The 16,004-nt window shown below is 42.9% G+C and overlaps 1 protein-coding gene across 29 annotated transcripts in view; it reads left to right on the forward strand.

The window, feature by feature from the left end:
• Window positions 1-14,642, forward strand: part of IKZF1 (IKAROS family zinc finger 1) — a 97,427-nt gene extending 82,785 nt beyond the window's left edge. For 11 of the 29 annotated variants that reach the window (XM_070264411.1, XM_070264409.1, XM_023639061.2 and 8 more), the window contains 2 exons: window positions 1,658-1,792; window positions 10,164-14,642. In XM_070264411.1, the coding sequence (XP_070120512.1) occupies window positions 1,658-1,792; window positions 10,164-10,873 (845 nt within the window). In that variant the 3' untranslated portion in view covers window positions 10,874-14,642. The remainder of the gene's footprint in view (window positions 1-1,657; window positions 1,793-10,163) is intronic. The other 18 variants (XM_070264414.1, XM_023639062.2, XM_070264410.1 and 15 more) reach the window with 4 other exon arrangements.
• Window positions 14,643-16,004: the final 1,362 nt, after the last annotated feature.

A 16,004-nucleotide genomic window follows, 5' to 3' on the forward strand; every position in this document is an offset into this window, starting at 1 on the left:
TCGGAAAACATAAGTTTCTCTTGAGCCTTAGGTGCACAAATTGTGTTAGATGCCCTTAAGGGAAGTGCATCAAGGGTTGAATAGCCAGCGATCCTGGAGCTTTGGCCCCATTTGTCCCTCAGTGTGACAACTCTGAGGGTCCCAGAAGGTCTCGTGGCCTGTTGGAGTGGAAACCCCGCTAGAGGTGCTGCAGGCACCCTGGGCAGGCGCCAGTGCCCTACTTTGCAGGGAAGGACAGACACATAAGGAATTCTGCCAGTGCAATTGGACTTTAAGGGTTTTATGTGTCTCTCTATATAAATCAGGGTGTGAGCTATTATTTTTGCCCATTAAATAAGAAACACACACTTCAGATGTTAAAAAATTATGTATAGCAACGATAGTAACAGATTTGAAATGTGTTTTCAAAGTGGCATTCATAATAGCAATGACATAAAATACTTAGAAATAATTTTAGCAGGTAAATGCAGGACATAATTAAGAAAACTACAAAACCACACTGAGGCAAAAAAAAACATGGAAGATTGAATAGGGAGAGAGGGCTGGACACTGGACACGTGTATCCTCCCAAATCAAGGCATGGTTTTAACGTAACATTGGTTTGTAAATGTTATTGGACTATCATGAAGTGTCTCTGGAAAAATAAATGAGGGAATTGGCATTTTTTTAAAAGAAGAGTGATGTCCAGTGCTATATTAAAATGTAGCTATAATGTGGAACTCTATGAAGAATAGACAGGCAAATCAATACTGGAAATGGATAAACTTCCGAAGACCTGTGATAAGTCAGCATGTCATATCTAAGAAAGGAGGGAGCACAGGAGGTGGGATTTAAATGGACTGTTCAGAAATGGTGTTAGAAGAATTGATTGGCTATTTGGAAGATAATCAGTTTACATTTTCAGCTCCTTATACATTAGGATAAATTGCAGGGAGATGAAGGAGTTAAATTTCCAAAAGTCTAACCATAAAGACTAGAATATAGATGAAATTATGCAGGATACAAAGTTGTATCTTCAATTGTAGAAAGAAAGGGACAATAGAGAAAAATAAAGATCAACGAGAAATAGTCCCTGCATCAATATTTACCTCCACAATTTCTAGATTTTCTCCAGTGTGCAGGTGTTAATCAATTTTCTCAACGGCTGTGTGTTCAGGGATCAGAGCTCTGGTTCTCTCCCCGTGTTGTCAGGATTTCCTGGAGCATTTTGAGCCGCCATGCTTCTTTTGCATCTCACATCGCTGTGCCAGTAGATGGAGTGGGACCCTTCGATCATTTCCAGCTTTGACCGTTCTTTGATTCTCAGGGGACTGTTGTCAGGATAAACTAAGTTAGTGGATTTGGGAGTATTTTGAAAAGTTAAGAGGACTTGGCAAAGGGACACAATTAATTAATCGCAGTCCAGCTTCTGGTGACAGTGGTGGGGCTTCTTCCTTTGGTCTTGGGGGATGATACGTGGTGTCCAGACATCATTAGCAGGTGGCTGTGGTTGGTCTCTGTCTCTCTGGCAGGTTTGCTGGCAAGATTAGAAATAATTTCTTCGAAGGGCCTGGCTCTTGTAGGCACTTAACAAATGTCAGATTTAACACTGGACACAACTGAATCCTTTCACAGTAAGCGTTTCTAAACTGGCCTCTCTAACTGTCTTTGACTTTAGTCATTAAAGAAGAAGCTAATCACAGTGAAATGGCAGAAGACCTGTGCAAGATAGGATCAGAAAGATCCCTCGTGCTGGACAGACTAGCAAGTAACGTCGCCAAACGTAAGAGCTCTATGCCTCAGAAATTTGTTGGTAAGAGTTAAACGTTTGCTGTCTCTTAAAAAACAACTACGCGGGTGTTTTAGACTCAGGTGGTAATTAGTTGAGAGTAGAAGAAAGAAAGAGAATCTCATTTTTAAAAAATAAAATTTGGTAAGCTCAACATTTCTTAAATATCATAGAATTTTTTCCACTAGGCCTCTTAAAAATAACAAATCTTCCACCAGTAGTTTTTCCTAGATGTGGTCTTGCAGTGCCCAGGACACTTGGTGAGATCTACCTTTGGACACTTCGTGTCCATCTGAGGGTGGCCGAGTCAGCGTGCACAGGGTCAGGAGCGTGGGCCTGGCTCAGCCAGGGGCTCACCACACAGCCCGGACACCATCTGCCTGAGCAGCCTCTCTAAGCTTCAGATGCTCATTTTTCACATGGAGCTCATAATACTCCCATGTGGGCAACTCTGAAGGTTTAATGGACACAATTGCACAGTAGCTGGCCCACAAGAAGGGCCTAGTGAAGAGGGAACACAACTAAGATTGCTATTTTCACCGTTGAACCTCTACCTGTGCCAGATACTTTGAGGGATAAAAGAAGAAGTGGGGTAGCCCTTTCCTCCAGGAGCTTGTTGTCCAGTGTAGATGATAGACAAATGCTCCTATAACCACGGTCCATGGCCAGACTCTGTAAGTGCAGGAAGAATGACATCTAGTCAGATGTAAGAGTAGAAATGCACCAGGCTTGGGGACCAACCTGATGTTATCAGTGCACAGCCACATGTTAACACTCTCACTGTGGCAAAATTACTTGACCTCTCCAAGCCTTGGTTCCATTCTTTACTTATCTCACAGATTTTTGTGAACATAAATTAACACCAAGGATGTGAGAACATTTAGAAACCCTCAATATGAAGGTCAACTATTATCTAATGTGGAAAGAGGACCATGGTGGGAGGGTCATGTCTGAGAAAGATACCATGGGGGTGGGTCAGGTCAAGGAAAGAGGACCATGGCGGGGAGAGTCATATCCAGGAAAGAGACCATGGCGGAGAGGGTCTTGTCTAGGGGAGAGGATCACAGTGAGAGGGTCAAATCCAGGGAAGAGGATCAATAAAAGTTTCATGAAGCTGAAAGTGACCTTGACGGAGGAATAGGATTTCAGCACATTACTGATAATGGAAGAATGGGAGATAATTCTGGGCAGGCAGATAAAAATAAAGAGAAATGGTGATGCTGGTTATGGGGGCTGGAGTGGGGACATGTGGGACATGATTGAGGAGCAGGGTATGTTCTGGGCTAACTCATACTCTCAGGGAAACAATAAAAATAAAGTCCCACTAAACCCTGGGCACAGGATGAATGACCTTTGAAGGCCAAGGTAAGAAATGTATCCTTAATTTGGTAGGCAGAAAAAACCATTGACATATTTTTAATTGGAGCAACATCTTGGAAAACAGAGACGGAAAGTGCCAATAAGTGAATGGAAAAAGAAGAGCACTGGGGTGGTAGTGATAGGCATGAAGAAAGGAAGGTATGGACGAGGGAAGTTTGGTGAGAGTGGAATGTAAGGGTCAGCACAGGAATTGGGTGACGGAAACCATGAATCATGGTGACTCTAGTAGAGTAGTGTGCCATTTGCAGAAGTGATAAAGCCAGGTTCTGGAAAAAGATAGAGTTCTGGTTTTGATCTGCTAAGTTTCAAGGACTTCCTGATGTAGATGCCACATGGGAGCCTGAGAAATGAGTGTTGAGAGAAAAGATGAATGTAGAATGGAGTTAATGGTTAATGAAGCCTGGGGTTCCAGAGGATGCCTGCTGTCCTACAGGAAAGGACAGGAGGACAATGCAGAGGCCAAGTTCTTGGGGCTCCAGCTTCCCTCTCGCACTGAAAATAGACTCCATTTGATCAGGTTTTAAATAGAAGTTTGTCATAGGTTGAGGGTTGGGAGGGGTGGGGGAAGGAAGGATTTAGTTAAAAAAAACTTTTGCAAACCACTGCCTAGAGACACCATGTGGGGAGTTGCCCACATAAATGTGAGCTTTTAGATGGTGAGAGCAAGGGAGACCTTCCATTTCCTGAACAGAGTAGGAATGAGTCAGGTGCAGAGGGTAGGCTGTTGGTGGTGGGATTTCAGTCACAGCGGGCTGAGGTGAGAAGGTAGCACTCATCCAGGCTCCTCCCTGACAGGCAATGTGTGATGGGGAGAGAGAGCTCAGAGAGATGGAGCAGAGACAGAGCAGCAAGTGTATTCAGGGATTGCTAAGGGTCACTGACCGTGGGCAGCTGGGCGTGACTTCTTCCTTCAGGCTGGCAAACTGGAGAATGCCAAGGGCTTTGAAAATGAACATGTGCAGCCCCTTTTAGCTTTTAGAAACTTCAAACCAAATGAGACTCTGTGAAACTACGATGGCCACCTCAGGTGAGACCACAATTTAATTGTCTTGAGATTTAGATGCTTCCATGTTAAAAAAAAAAAAAAAAAAAAAAAATGGAAAGAAAACCAGCTCTGATTAAGCAAACCTAAGATGAAAAAGCAGTCTCCTGGGGAGAAGTGGAGTACACAGGAGAAGTGTATTGGGAACAGTTGGACGAGGATGGCAGAGTAGAATTTGGCAAGAAGGGCTCCGAAGCCTGAAGCGGCTCTGTATCCGCTAGGTGTTTACCTAGAACCTGGTGATTGGCAGTTCCTCTCCAGAATAATGCCTCTCCTTGCCCTGAGGAATAATGACTCCCCTCACTTCAGTTTGATGGGATTTCAATCAACCACTCCTAACTCATCACAGTTTCTCTATCTCGAAAATAAAAAAGGAAGTGGATCTCTAGGGTCCCTCTTAACCTCTAGATGTTGAGTTTACCCTTTATATAAATTCAGACAGAGTGGTAGGAATGCAGCTATCATCATATGTACTGGCCTAATAGTGGTGGAGTTGAAAGAGCTGCAGGTTTGCATTTAAGAGACCTGGGTTCAGGGTCCAGCTCCAGCTATGACTGGCTGGTGACCTTGAGTATATCACTGGACTCAGCATCCCCAGCTGCGAAATGAGTGTGATGCCTCCCACCCTGCCTCCTTCCCATTGCTATTCTGAGGATCAAATGGGATGATGGGTGTGGCAGTGCTCTGGATACTAGAAAGCACCTTAAAAATGTAAGATGATATTATTTTCATGGTGAATATTGCTCCGAATGGCACATATTTTTGCTTAATTGATATGTGATCTGTGATTTACAGTTTTTTAATTTATCTTTGGCATAATTGTAAATAAGTATTTGCTAGCAACATTCCTCACCATTATATCATCAAAGATCTCCTCTTCTGAGAATAATCAGATACAGCTCATCAGGATCGATGAAGCCCATCAGAAAAGGGATACTATTACATAGCACTACCAGTTGTTGTTTTTAGTCTGTTTGTTGATTGTAATGAGAAAATTTTTAAAATAGGGAACAGGAAATAGAAGAGGAAAATTACAATGATCAATATTTCTGCTACCCATTATAATTATCTTGGTATATTTTCTTCTTTTTCAAGAAAAAACTGTTGTATTATTAAAATGACATGTGGTTACTATAAAGAATTTTAATGCAAAAATGACTATTTTTAAATCACCTCAAAACCCGACATCCAGAAATTACCAATATTAAGAGTAGCTGAGCATCATTCTAAATATCTTTCTATTCACATGTGTGTGAGTGGATAGGATGATGAATACATGGATAGATACATGTGAAAGAAATACTTCTATAAGATTCTATCATATTATAGATGCTACTTCAAATGAAAGTATCATATTTACATGTCTTAAATTTAAGAGGTGGACAAGAACCAACAAAAACTGGAGGGCTGGCTTATCTTCAAGTAAATATTTTCTCGCAGAAAACTATTATTTTTTAAAGGATTTTTCTAAGATTTTCCAAGATTAAGAAGATACATTATGAAAAACATTCGGACCTTCAAGTCATTTTTTAATTCATTTGTTTCTATTTAGGCAGTATCTGCTGATTCACTGGTTTGAAAAATAAAGACATATGCCACTTCCAAATGCTCTTTTATATTATTTTTAATTATTATTATTGTTCATTATTATTTTTACATTGTCCAGCTTCATAATATTCACATTCTATTCTCTAATCCTAGCTTAGCTATTAATTATTATATATATAGCTTAACTATTAATTATTATATATATAGCTTAACTATTAATTATTAACTCTATATTTAAATAGATTCAACATAGACCCAGTCCTTTTAGTACTATTTCTATTTGTTTTGAGTAGTCTCTCCACAAATTGGCCTTTACATCCAAGCAGCTTCTTTCAGGAAGGTTCTGTGGTGCTCTGTTTCCACAGTTGTCTGTGTTTGAGGTATCTGCCTGTGGCCCTTTCTACTTGAGGAGCATCTTGAAGGTGTGTGTGTGGGGTGGGGTCACTCTTGTTCTCCCACTGAGAACCGGTTAGATCTTGCCATGAGGACTGATGGCCAGACTTCCGTTTTCTCTTTGAATGCTGGAAGAGTTCTTTGTCTGAGCTTAGCCTCAAATACCCTAACTAGGATGCGTCTTGAGGTTTTGCATTCTGAATAAAAATTCCCTGCCATGTTAATCTGGGGATTCCCTTTTGTTGCCTTTATCTCTGATGATTTCTCTTTTTTGTGTATTCATCTTTTATTCTGTCTACTGTGATCTCTAGTCAGGGATACCAGGTGTCCCAATTTTGGATAATTTGTCTTCCATATCTGTTAACATTTCTTTAAGTTGGTTTTTTTTCTCTTTTTCACGTTTATTCACTGTTATTATCTTCTGTTTTTCCTCTGTGTCAGTAATTCCATTTTTGGTAGTTTCTGTTATACTACTTGCTGCCTCTAATCCATATATTAATTCTGTAATAATACTGCTGTGGACCTCATTGTGTTTCCTGAGCTTTGAAATCTCTTTCTTCTCATTCTGTTGTCTTAGCATGCTGTCTTTCAGTATTTTTTTTTTATTGAGTCCATGTCACAAAGCCATTATGAGACATCTCCTCTCTCTCTTAAATTAAGCTTTCATACTAGGATGGGCTCATTGGTCTGTGTTTTACTTCCTTTCTTCCATTGTATTGCTAGAAAATATTTTCACAGTAACCACGACATTTCTCTTCATCTTGCTTATTCTACTTGGGCTGATATAGCTTGATTGACATTTCAACATTCTTTCCACTATATCTGAGACATTTTTTTTCCTGTGAGAGCTATTGACTTCTCTAAATCCTGAAAGAATGCCAAGGATGGGAAGGGAGGAGTTCAGGTGAGGCAAAGTGCAGTCTTTGTTAAAAGACTTTCTCTCTGCTCTCCTCCCTCATTCTGCGATTTGCTTCAATGCCCTACACCAGTTATCACTGCACTGGTTGGGGAGTGTCCCAGCACACAAAGGAATACTCGGGGATGTTGGGCCGTTTCCCCTCAGTGGACAGCATTGCGACTTCACTCCTGTCAAGGAAGCCAGCCTCACCGCTCACTTGTCTAGTGTCACCTGGTTCTTGCTAGCAGAGTTTCCAACTGCTTTTTGATCAGAAGTGGAAAAAGACACCTATTTGAATTGATTCTCTACAGATATGAGGATATTAGGGAAACTGCTAAGGATTTTGTTGATTTATACTTAATGTTTTTGGTGGCTGAGATCAGCAGCCAGGCTTTGCCATATATCTCATTCTAGAATTATCTTTCCTTGCTCCTTGACGTTTTTAAATATGTAGGTCATTAGAATATGTTACTTTCTGTAGCTGATTGCCAAAGTGAATTTTGTGGGTTTTTATTTTTCTCACTTTTTGGAGTATTAGGGAAGAGAAATTCTGTGGGTAGTTTCAATATACCACGGTAATCTGAAATATATGTTGTTTTTTTCCTACGTCCATTTGTTGTTGATACCAACTTTAAAAACAACAGACTTCAGTGATTGCTTGGGAAACCACAACCACAGAACCATGACTTTGGGGAGAAACAGGGTGATTAGGTAGGAAAGCACAATTTTTGGTGGGGCTCTAAGCACTTTTATATTTATCAGAATTGGCTACAAAATCCCCTCCCCCTCTCTCCTTGCTAGATTAGGTTTGGTAGAGGGATAGGCTGAGGTACAGGCCAGAATGGATTCATTCTGCTCTGAGGTTAGCGTAACAAGACATTTAGCACCTCAACACAAAAACAGGAAAAAGTGATGTGGTTTCTGTAATGCTGTCCAATTACTTCGTCTAACTCTTAATGGAGAAACACCACTTCTGTGATCCCTGCCGCCCAGCTTGCATAGAGATTGCACTCTGCTGCGTTTCTGCAGAGGGTATGACTGGCCACCAGCAAGTGTTCTTTCTGCGGTGCAGGGATCACGCTATACCATCATCAGGGCATGTGCCACTCCTGACTACCAGTAGATTAGAATGAGTGGAAGCCAGGCCTTTAAGTGATAAATATCCATTACAAAGCATGAAATGAGACTGAAGATACTTTATACTAGGATGGGGCATATTCCTGGGCAATTATCAATGGTCGCAGATTTTTTTTAAAAAAAGGACCCTTAGTAAGTTTATGAACTACAGAGTAGTTTATCCTTCTGTTGCTAAGAACTAGCAGAGCTCCATGTCAGGTGTCAGCGTAGAGCGTGGGGATCCTCCTGCCACCGCTCTGACCAGCTGCCATCAGCCAAAACCTTGATTCCGGACAGCCTGAAAGTAATTCCTTACTTTTGCCCCTCCCCAATCTGTTCTCCCCACAGTGACTGAGAAGGGCACTTCCTTCCTTCACATCCTTCAGTAGCCTCCACTTCCCTTTGGACAAAGCCTCAGCTTGGTCTAGCCCTGCCTACCGACCTGATGCTGCCCCTGCCCCACCCCACCCGGACTCTGGCCCCACCACCTTCACTAGACAACCGTCTCCAGGCTCCTCCCCTTGATTTCCTCTTGCTGCTCCCAGAGCCAGGACACAAAACCCCATGCACCTGACTGACTCTTCCTAGGTCAGAAGCCATATGACACTTGAAGCGAGCCTTCCTTTGTCTTCTTAGGGCTTCTCAGACTGGGATGCCCTGTTTGTGTGAGCCTGCTTCAATTTCTGTCTCCCTTTTAGCTGTGTGCTGAAGAGGATGGGGCCCATTTTTACTTACTCACCTCTCTATCCCTCCTGTCTGGTCCATGGTAGACAGTCGATGAGCATGTGTTCGAGGAAGGAAAGGAACAGAGTGATGGAAAAATGTAGACAGTTTAGACATGCCTGTGGATGGCCTCATGTGTTTGACTTCTTAATTAACCACCACTGAAAGGAAAGTAAATCAATAGCCCTGACAATAAGAGTGCGAAGAGTTTATTAACAAATCTGCTAGTTAAGCCATCGTTTCATACTGAACTTATAACCAATATGTCAAGAAAGTGAATCTTCAAGGAAATTCATTTTTTATTTCTTAATGGAAATGTTTACTCAAAAGCTAATTACAAGAAGCCAGCTCTGGTCTCAGATTTCACCTTTCCTGGGGAAGCGAGCTTGTCTAGTCCTAACAACTGTGATATTAGATCGTAAGTCTCTTGAGGCAAAGCTCGATTGCTGACGAGTCCTTGGCAGTAATTCCTTGGGCATCACTCATGCTCACTAATTTTTTGAAAGAACACATGAATGGCACACCTTCTCCCTGTAGCTCCCTAGGTTTGCCACCATCTTCCCACCACATTTCTCTGTAGCGTGCGGCTCCAGTGCTGCCAGCGACTGGCAGGCAAGTGGAATTCAAGGCGCAGGAGCATGTGGAGATGTTAAGTCTGAATATCCTCTTAACTCTCACCACAAGTCAGAGCCAGCTTTGTGTTATTGATGAGAATGATATCGTTTTATTTTAAAGAATATATAGGTATATATTTTGATTGTTTTATTCTAGAGCATTAACGTTATGAATTTAAAATGTCACATAATATTATTTTAAATAAATATATTGCACATTATTGTGAATAATCATATAATTATGTATTTTAATTAAATAAATTTATGATAAATTGACCAGTTATTTTAAAATACTTAGAACACCATATTGAAAATACATCATTTAAATATTAATCTTAAATTAAATATAATAATGTTTAAGTATACCATCCATAGTAAAAGGCAAGTATTGGTTTAGTCCATTTGAATGTTTGCTGTTTAAATTGACACACTTGTCTTTGGTTCAACTGTTCATTTGTTAATTTGTCCAACAAGATTTCTTTAAATGCCAACCCCAGGCAGATCCCTGTTCTCTGTGCCCACAGGGCAGAGATAGCTCACCCTGCTCTATTTGGGAGGTGTTCATATTGCATGTCTACGCACACCGCAAGGTTGGGTGCCCCGCCTGGGTGTAGAGTTCAGCTGTTGCTGCCACACAGTTAGGAAATCTGGGCCTCACTGACTTTCACCCACTTCCCACAGGGGACAAGTGCCTGTCGGACATGCCCTATGACAGCAGTGCCAGCTATGAGAAGGAGAATGAGATGATGCAGACCCATGTGATGGACCAAGCCATCAATAACGCCATCAGCTACCTGGGGGCCGAGTCACTGCGCCCCCTGGTGCAGACACCCCCGGGCAGCTCCGAGGTAGGCCCAGTCATCAGCCCTATATACCAGCTCCACAAGCCCCACCCTGAGGGCCCTGCGCGGTCCAACCACTCCGCCCAGGACAGCGCCGTGGAGAATCTACTGCTGCTCTCCAAGGCCAAGTCAGTGTCCTCCGAGAGGGAGGCGTCCCCGAGCAACAGCTGCCAAGACTCCACAGACACCGAGAGCAATACCGAGGAGCAGCGGGGTAGCCTCATCTACCTGACCAACCACATCAACCCCCATGCCCGCAATGGTCTGTCCATCAAGGAGGAGCACCCTGCCTACGACGTGCTGAGGGCAGCCTCCGAGAGCTCCCAGGACGCCTTCCGGGTGATCGGCACGAGCGGGGAGCAGATGAAGGTGTACAAGTGCGAACACTGCAGGGTGCTCTTCCTGGACCACGTCATGTACACCATCCACATGGGTTGCCACGGCTTCCGTGATCCTTTTGAGTGCAACATGTGCGGCTACCACAGCCAGGACAGGTACGAATTCTCATCCCACATCACACGGGGGGAGCACCGCTTCCACATGAGCTAAACCTCCTCTGCTGCGTGGACCCCACAACGAAGGGAGTACAGAGCCACTGCCTTCCCTTCTGGCAGCAGCACAGACTGGACAAGACCATTGAGCTTTGATTCCTGGTGGTGTTTTGTTTTGTTTTTCTAAGTTGGTTGGGATTTGATTTGCTTTTGAAAACAAAGAGATTTTTATTGTTAGATACAGGGTTAGAATTGGAGCCCCCAAACTGCTGTGTTGTTGGATGTTCTCCTAGACTGCCGGCTGAAAGCCCCCACCTGTGGCTTCCTGGAATTCCCCTCCTCCAAACAATTGGTCGTTTTCAGAGAGAATTTTATAAAAACAGGCCAAAACCTGGGAAGGAAGGAGCTAGTTCCCATGCTAAGCACAAGAATCACATGCTTGATATGGTTTCCAAGGCCCCAGAAGCAGTGGGTGCAGCCCCTGAAGTGTGGCTGTCCTGGTGAGCACTGCCGGTGAGCAGACCTGGGAAGTGCCCCAGCACAGCAGGCCCTGCAAATTGTGCGTGCACCTAGGGCTGAAAGGCGGCAATTGTCAAAAGAAGGGATTGTCCTAAGTCATATTCTGCAGGAAAATAAATTATCGGGGAGAAGTTGTGACTATTGGGCTCCCTGGGCAAGGGGAAGGGGAAGGGAGAGCCTTTTAGATTCATTCTTGATTTCCATACTTCTACGATGTTGCTCAGAGGACTGCTCCGCCTTCTGGGCTTGTTGTCAGGTGGAATGAATGCACCTCTGGAGACCATTGGGCTCTGCTTTGTCATCCCCGTGCCTTTAATGGCCCCATGAGTCTATCACTACATTTTTAACACCAGTCCTGAAATCTGGACCATGATTTCTTTTGAACCTCTCAAACGGTAAAATTCCTCAGAAACCAAAGCTTTATTAACCAACTTCCACACTCATTTCTTTGGATACTTATTCCTTCCCCGGCTGGTTCTACCTATGACCAGAAGCCTGTTTTCCTACAGAAGACCCATGCTAGACCTCATTTGAACTAAGCACACATTTTGTTTGTAGGTACAGGCCTGGATATCTTACTGTTGGTAAATTTCTTTACCTGACATCACTGTATATTATTGTTGTTTTAAAACCTGTGAAAGAAGGATTCAGAATGACCACTAATTTTCAGATCAAGGAAATATGACAAGTGAAGCGCAGCAGACATTGCTAACACACGGAACCTACCTGTTTGAAACTAAACTTTCAAGCAATCTCAAACTCTCTCCCATAAGGACAAAGCAGCTGTGTGCTCACACATAAATAGTTTGCATGGCCCTACGCCCTTTCTCCCTAGGGGATTGGAAGGTCAGGGCAGTCTTGTGCCTAGACCACGAGGTCTGACAGGAAAGAGGCCAGTGACACTGGAGGGGAGAGCCCTTCCCATCCATGCTAAGACGTGGAATGCTCTCTGAGGCCCCACTGAGGTGTCTGGGGATTCTAGTCCAAATCAGGAAGGGTCTCCCTCAAGACTAACCCTGTCATTAAGGACATTCATCTCAACCACCTAGAGAAGGAAGAGCATACAATTTCAATTGTTTACAGTACTTGTCTTCACCAAAACTGTCCCACGGGGAACATGAAGAAACAGAAGAACAACTGTACACCTCCAAATTTAATCTAAATCCAGGGTTCTTAGTCTCAGTGCTGTTGACATTTGGGGCTGGATCATTCTTTGTTGTGGGGGATTCTCCTATGTATTGTAGGATATTTAGGAGGATCCCTGCTCGCTACCCAACAAATGCCATTAGCACTCCCAATTGACAACTAAAAATTTCTCCAGATGTTGCCAAATGTCCCCTGGGGAGCAGATCGCCCCCAGCTGAGAATCACTGCTCTAAATGAATTCTAAGCCAATCAGATGTCTAGGAAGTCTTCCAAAGATGAAAACACTGGAAGCATTATCCTAGTCATCAGTCTGGAGCCTGACTCCTGTTCCTTTGGAGTCATTATAAATTCTATAAATGAATTATCCCCCTTCAGTCTTCAGAAACATACCTTCTCATGTGCATTTCAGTTTTGTTGAAAGGATGGAGTCCACAAAGATATCATTCTTGAGTCATGGATTTCTTTGCTTACAAAACGGTCTGTGATTTTGGAACTGGAAATAAACGAAATGGTAATAATTTAGACTGTGGCACACTGATGCACTGAATAAAGGAACAGATAGAGGAGCTGGTCTGTTGACAGCTGTAGTTCAGTATGCAATTACAGAGAAAGATACACCTCATCCGAATGTACATATTCAAGGTGAAAGACTTCTTAGAGTTCCAGTTTGCTGGCCAATTGCACCTGCTGTGTTGTTTTCCATCCATCCCACAGTCAACTGGTTGAAAGGAGTTATTTCTCCCCATGGCTTCAAACAAAATTTAACCCAGAATTGTAAATAGTGGCTGCAGGAATTCTTTTCTAAAATGCTTTCCCCTTCTTCTTACTGCCTTTTATAGCAAAGATAATTGTCTATTTACACACTTTTTGTTGTGGTTTTGTATTGTAACACCATTTTTCTTTGAGACTATTGTATTTAAAGGAAGTTTCATATAGTGTCAACAAGTAATTAAATTATGTCTGAAAGCTGGCCATATTCTGCACCAAAAGCTGTTACTGTTTTTCTTCTACCTGGTAAAAGTAGGATTTTGCATGACCTCCCACCTTTTTGTTCTGTGGTTTGTTCTGTTGCTTGATGGCGTGAGTGTGTGTCTTGGGAACCACTGTGTACTGAAGTGTCCCTAAGCTTCATGTGCTCTCCATGTGTTTAAAATAAAGATCAGAGAAAGGAGGGTCACTAGGAGCAGGTTGATATGTTGATCACAATGAGAAATTGCTATGTAGCGTTCCTGCCCCGCCCCTGTCGCCCAGCTTCCGTCTACTTGAAAATTCTGGACACCTGCCCCTCACCCAGGTCCCTGCTGTAACATGTACCTTAGAGCTCGGGCTGGTCCTCATTGAAGAGTCACTAAAAAGAATTGCATTATCATTGCTTTATCTCCAAAGGGTGTGTCCCAGTACCACTCGCTTCAGATACCAGCATGTTTCACTTCCAGTTTAGGATCAACCATGTAATGGGATCTTAGAATCTTCGTTGAGAAAGAGAGCTACCTGTTATGGAGATGTCAGATTGGGGTTTTTTTCTTCCTATTTTTGTGCTTTTTCATGTTTTGCTTTGATTACTTTGTGACTCTTATAGTGTCATATTCTTGCCAAAACAAAAGCAAGATGAAATGGACTTATGTAGACAAGTCATGAAGCAAATGTATTTCTCTATCCTGCACTTCTTAAGTTCTGGCAATAATGAAGGTTCAACTCTACTTAAAATCCAGATATCTCTCATTCAGTTCAATGCGGGTTTTTTTTTTACTTTAAAATGAACCAAAATCAGACTTATTTAAGATGTACAGGCATCAGAAAAAAGAAGCACATATGCCGTTGGTGCGATAGCATTCACTGTGAACACGTGTAACCAGATGTTAATATGCAATATTGTTTCCAATACTTTCTAATACACTTTTTTACAATGTTGTGTGTGGTGATTGTTAAGGTCCAATTTATTTGTATCCAATGCAGCTTTAGGTCTTTAACTGCTATTCTGGCAAATACATGTTGTAAATGAGAAAATGCAGTTGTATTTCCAGTCTGCCTCTATGATGATGTTAAATCATTTCTGCTTAGCTGTGAACAAGGGGTATACCCCTGGAGGAATAGAGTCCTTTTGTACACATTTTGAAATGCTCCTTCTGTAGTGATAGAACAAATAAACGCACCAAATCCTCTGTCTGCCCCATTGCACGAAGTCCACACGACTATGAGACAAGGCCCTTGGGACTCCGCCACTCAGAGAAGGCAGTGGCGGGCCTTGAGCTGGTGTGGCCTGAGTTGAGAATCATTTGTGATCGTAGGCATACGATGTTTCCAGCACAGCAGTTCAGTTCAGCAGACTGACTGCCTCCTGTCCAAGCAGTGCTGGACTCAGGGTACTAAGTCTCAGTCTTTGACTTCAAAGTGTGGATTTAAGGGTGGGTGGAGGCAGTGGGCAACAAGAAATACATTTCTGGCTCTTCACAGCTCACCGCATAATTCCCCGAGTACCAGGCCCACAGCTGGGGGAGCCCAGAAGACAGTGACTAACCACAGTGGCCACCTCTCATGGTCCTCACCCTGCAAAGCTGCTCACTTAGGCCAGGGCTGGGCAATGCTGGAAGGCTCATCTCAGCTCTGTACAGAACTGAGTTACTGCTAACACTCTATGTGTAAAATCCTCTGTCCCTTTAGGAGAAATAGCCAAACATCATGTGGGTTCAGATCTAATAAATAAGATGAGGTGACCAAGTTCACATAGTACAACATTTGATCCAAATGAGGTGAAACTCTAATGAAATAAGCAGATTGTACTGTTTCACATCACCCCTGGCATCAGTTCCCAAGGGGGGCCTTTCAAAAATATCGTTGCCCAAGGCAGCTTCTTTCGAGGAAGTTTTCTGCCTCCTTAGGTGACCTCACTGAACGAGCATGCTGGTGGGATAGATACATGTGATGATACACCCATTTGAAAATTGGTTACAGCTGTGCCTTGTTATTTCTCAGTGATCACAGGTCCAAAAAATAAAAAATATCTACATTCGCTTAGAGATAACCTGGGCTCAAACTAAGGGGAAAAGTGACTCAGTAGGGTTGGGGTTTGATGGTGAGAGTGAGGAGGAATGTGCTTGCAGCTCAATTTCTTATGAAGCTTAATAAACATGCATTGAAGGAATTGTGATAAAGGAGTTGCTTGCACTAATCACTTGCAAGCCTTCCCAGCCCTAGTTGAGCACACAGGAGTGCTCGTCCTGGATGTGGTGACTGGGGAAGGGCAAGGTTTCAGATCTTGATTTCAAGAGCCACCGGTAGCATGATAGACTCCATTTCTTGGTTCTCACTACCTTTTATTTTAAGTTGTCATAAGAATGATTATTCTCATCATAGCCTTTTGACACTGTAAACCTTTAGTGTCCATTTACCTTTCTCTTGTCCCCTGCAAACTCTTAGTGGGTCGAAGTGCATCCACTTAACGTGGCCAAGTGATGGGGCCCACTCTGGGGAGGCTGATCTGGAGGGAGTGCCCCCTTTGTGGGGTGACCGTGAGGACCACAGCA

Source organism: Equus caballus, chromosome 4 (assembly GCF_041296265.1).
Source record: "Equus caballus isolate H_3958 breed thoroughbred chromosome 4, TB-T2T, whole genome shotgun sequence".
Taxonomy (NCBI): Eukaryota; Metazoa; Chordata; class Mammalia; order Perissodactyla; family Equidae; genus Equus; species Equus caballus.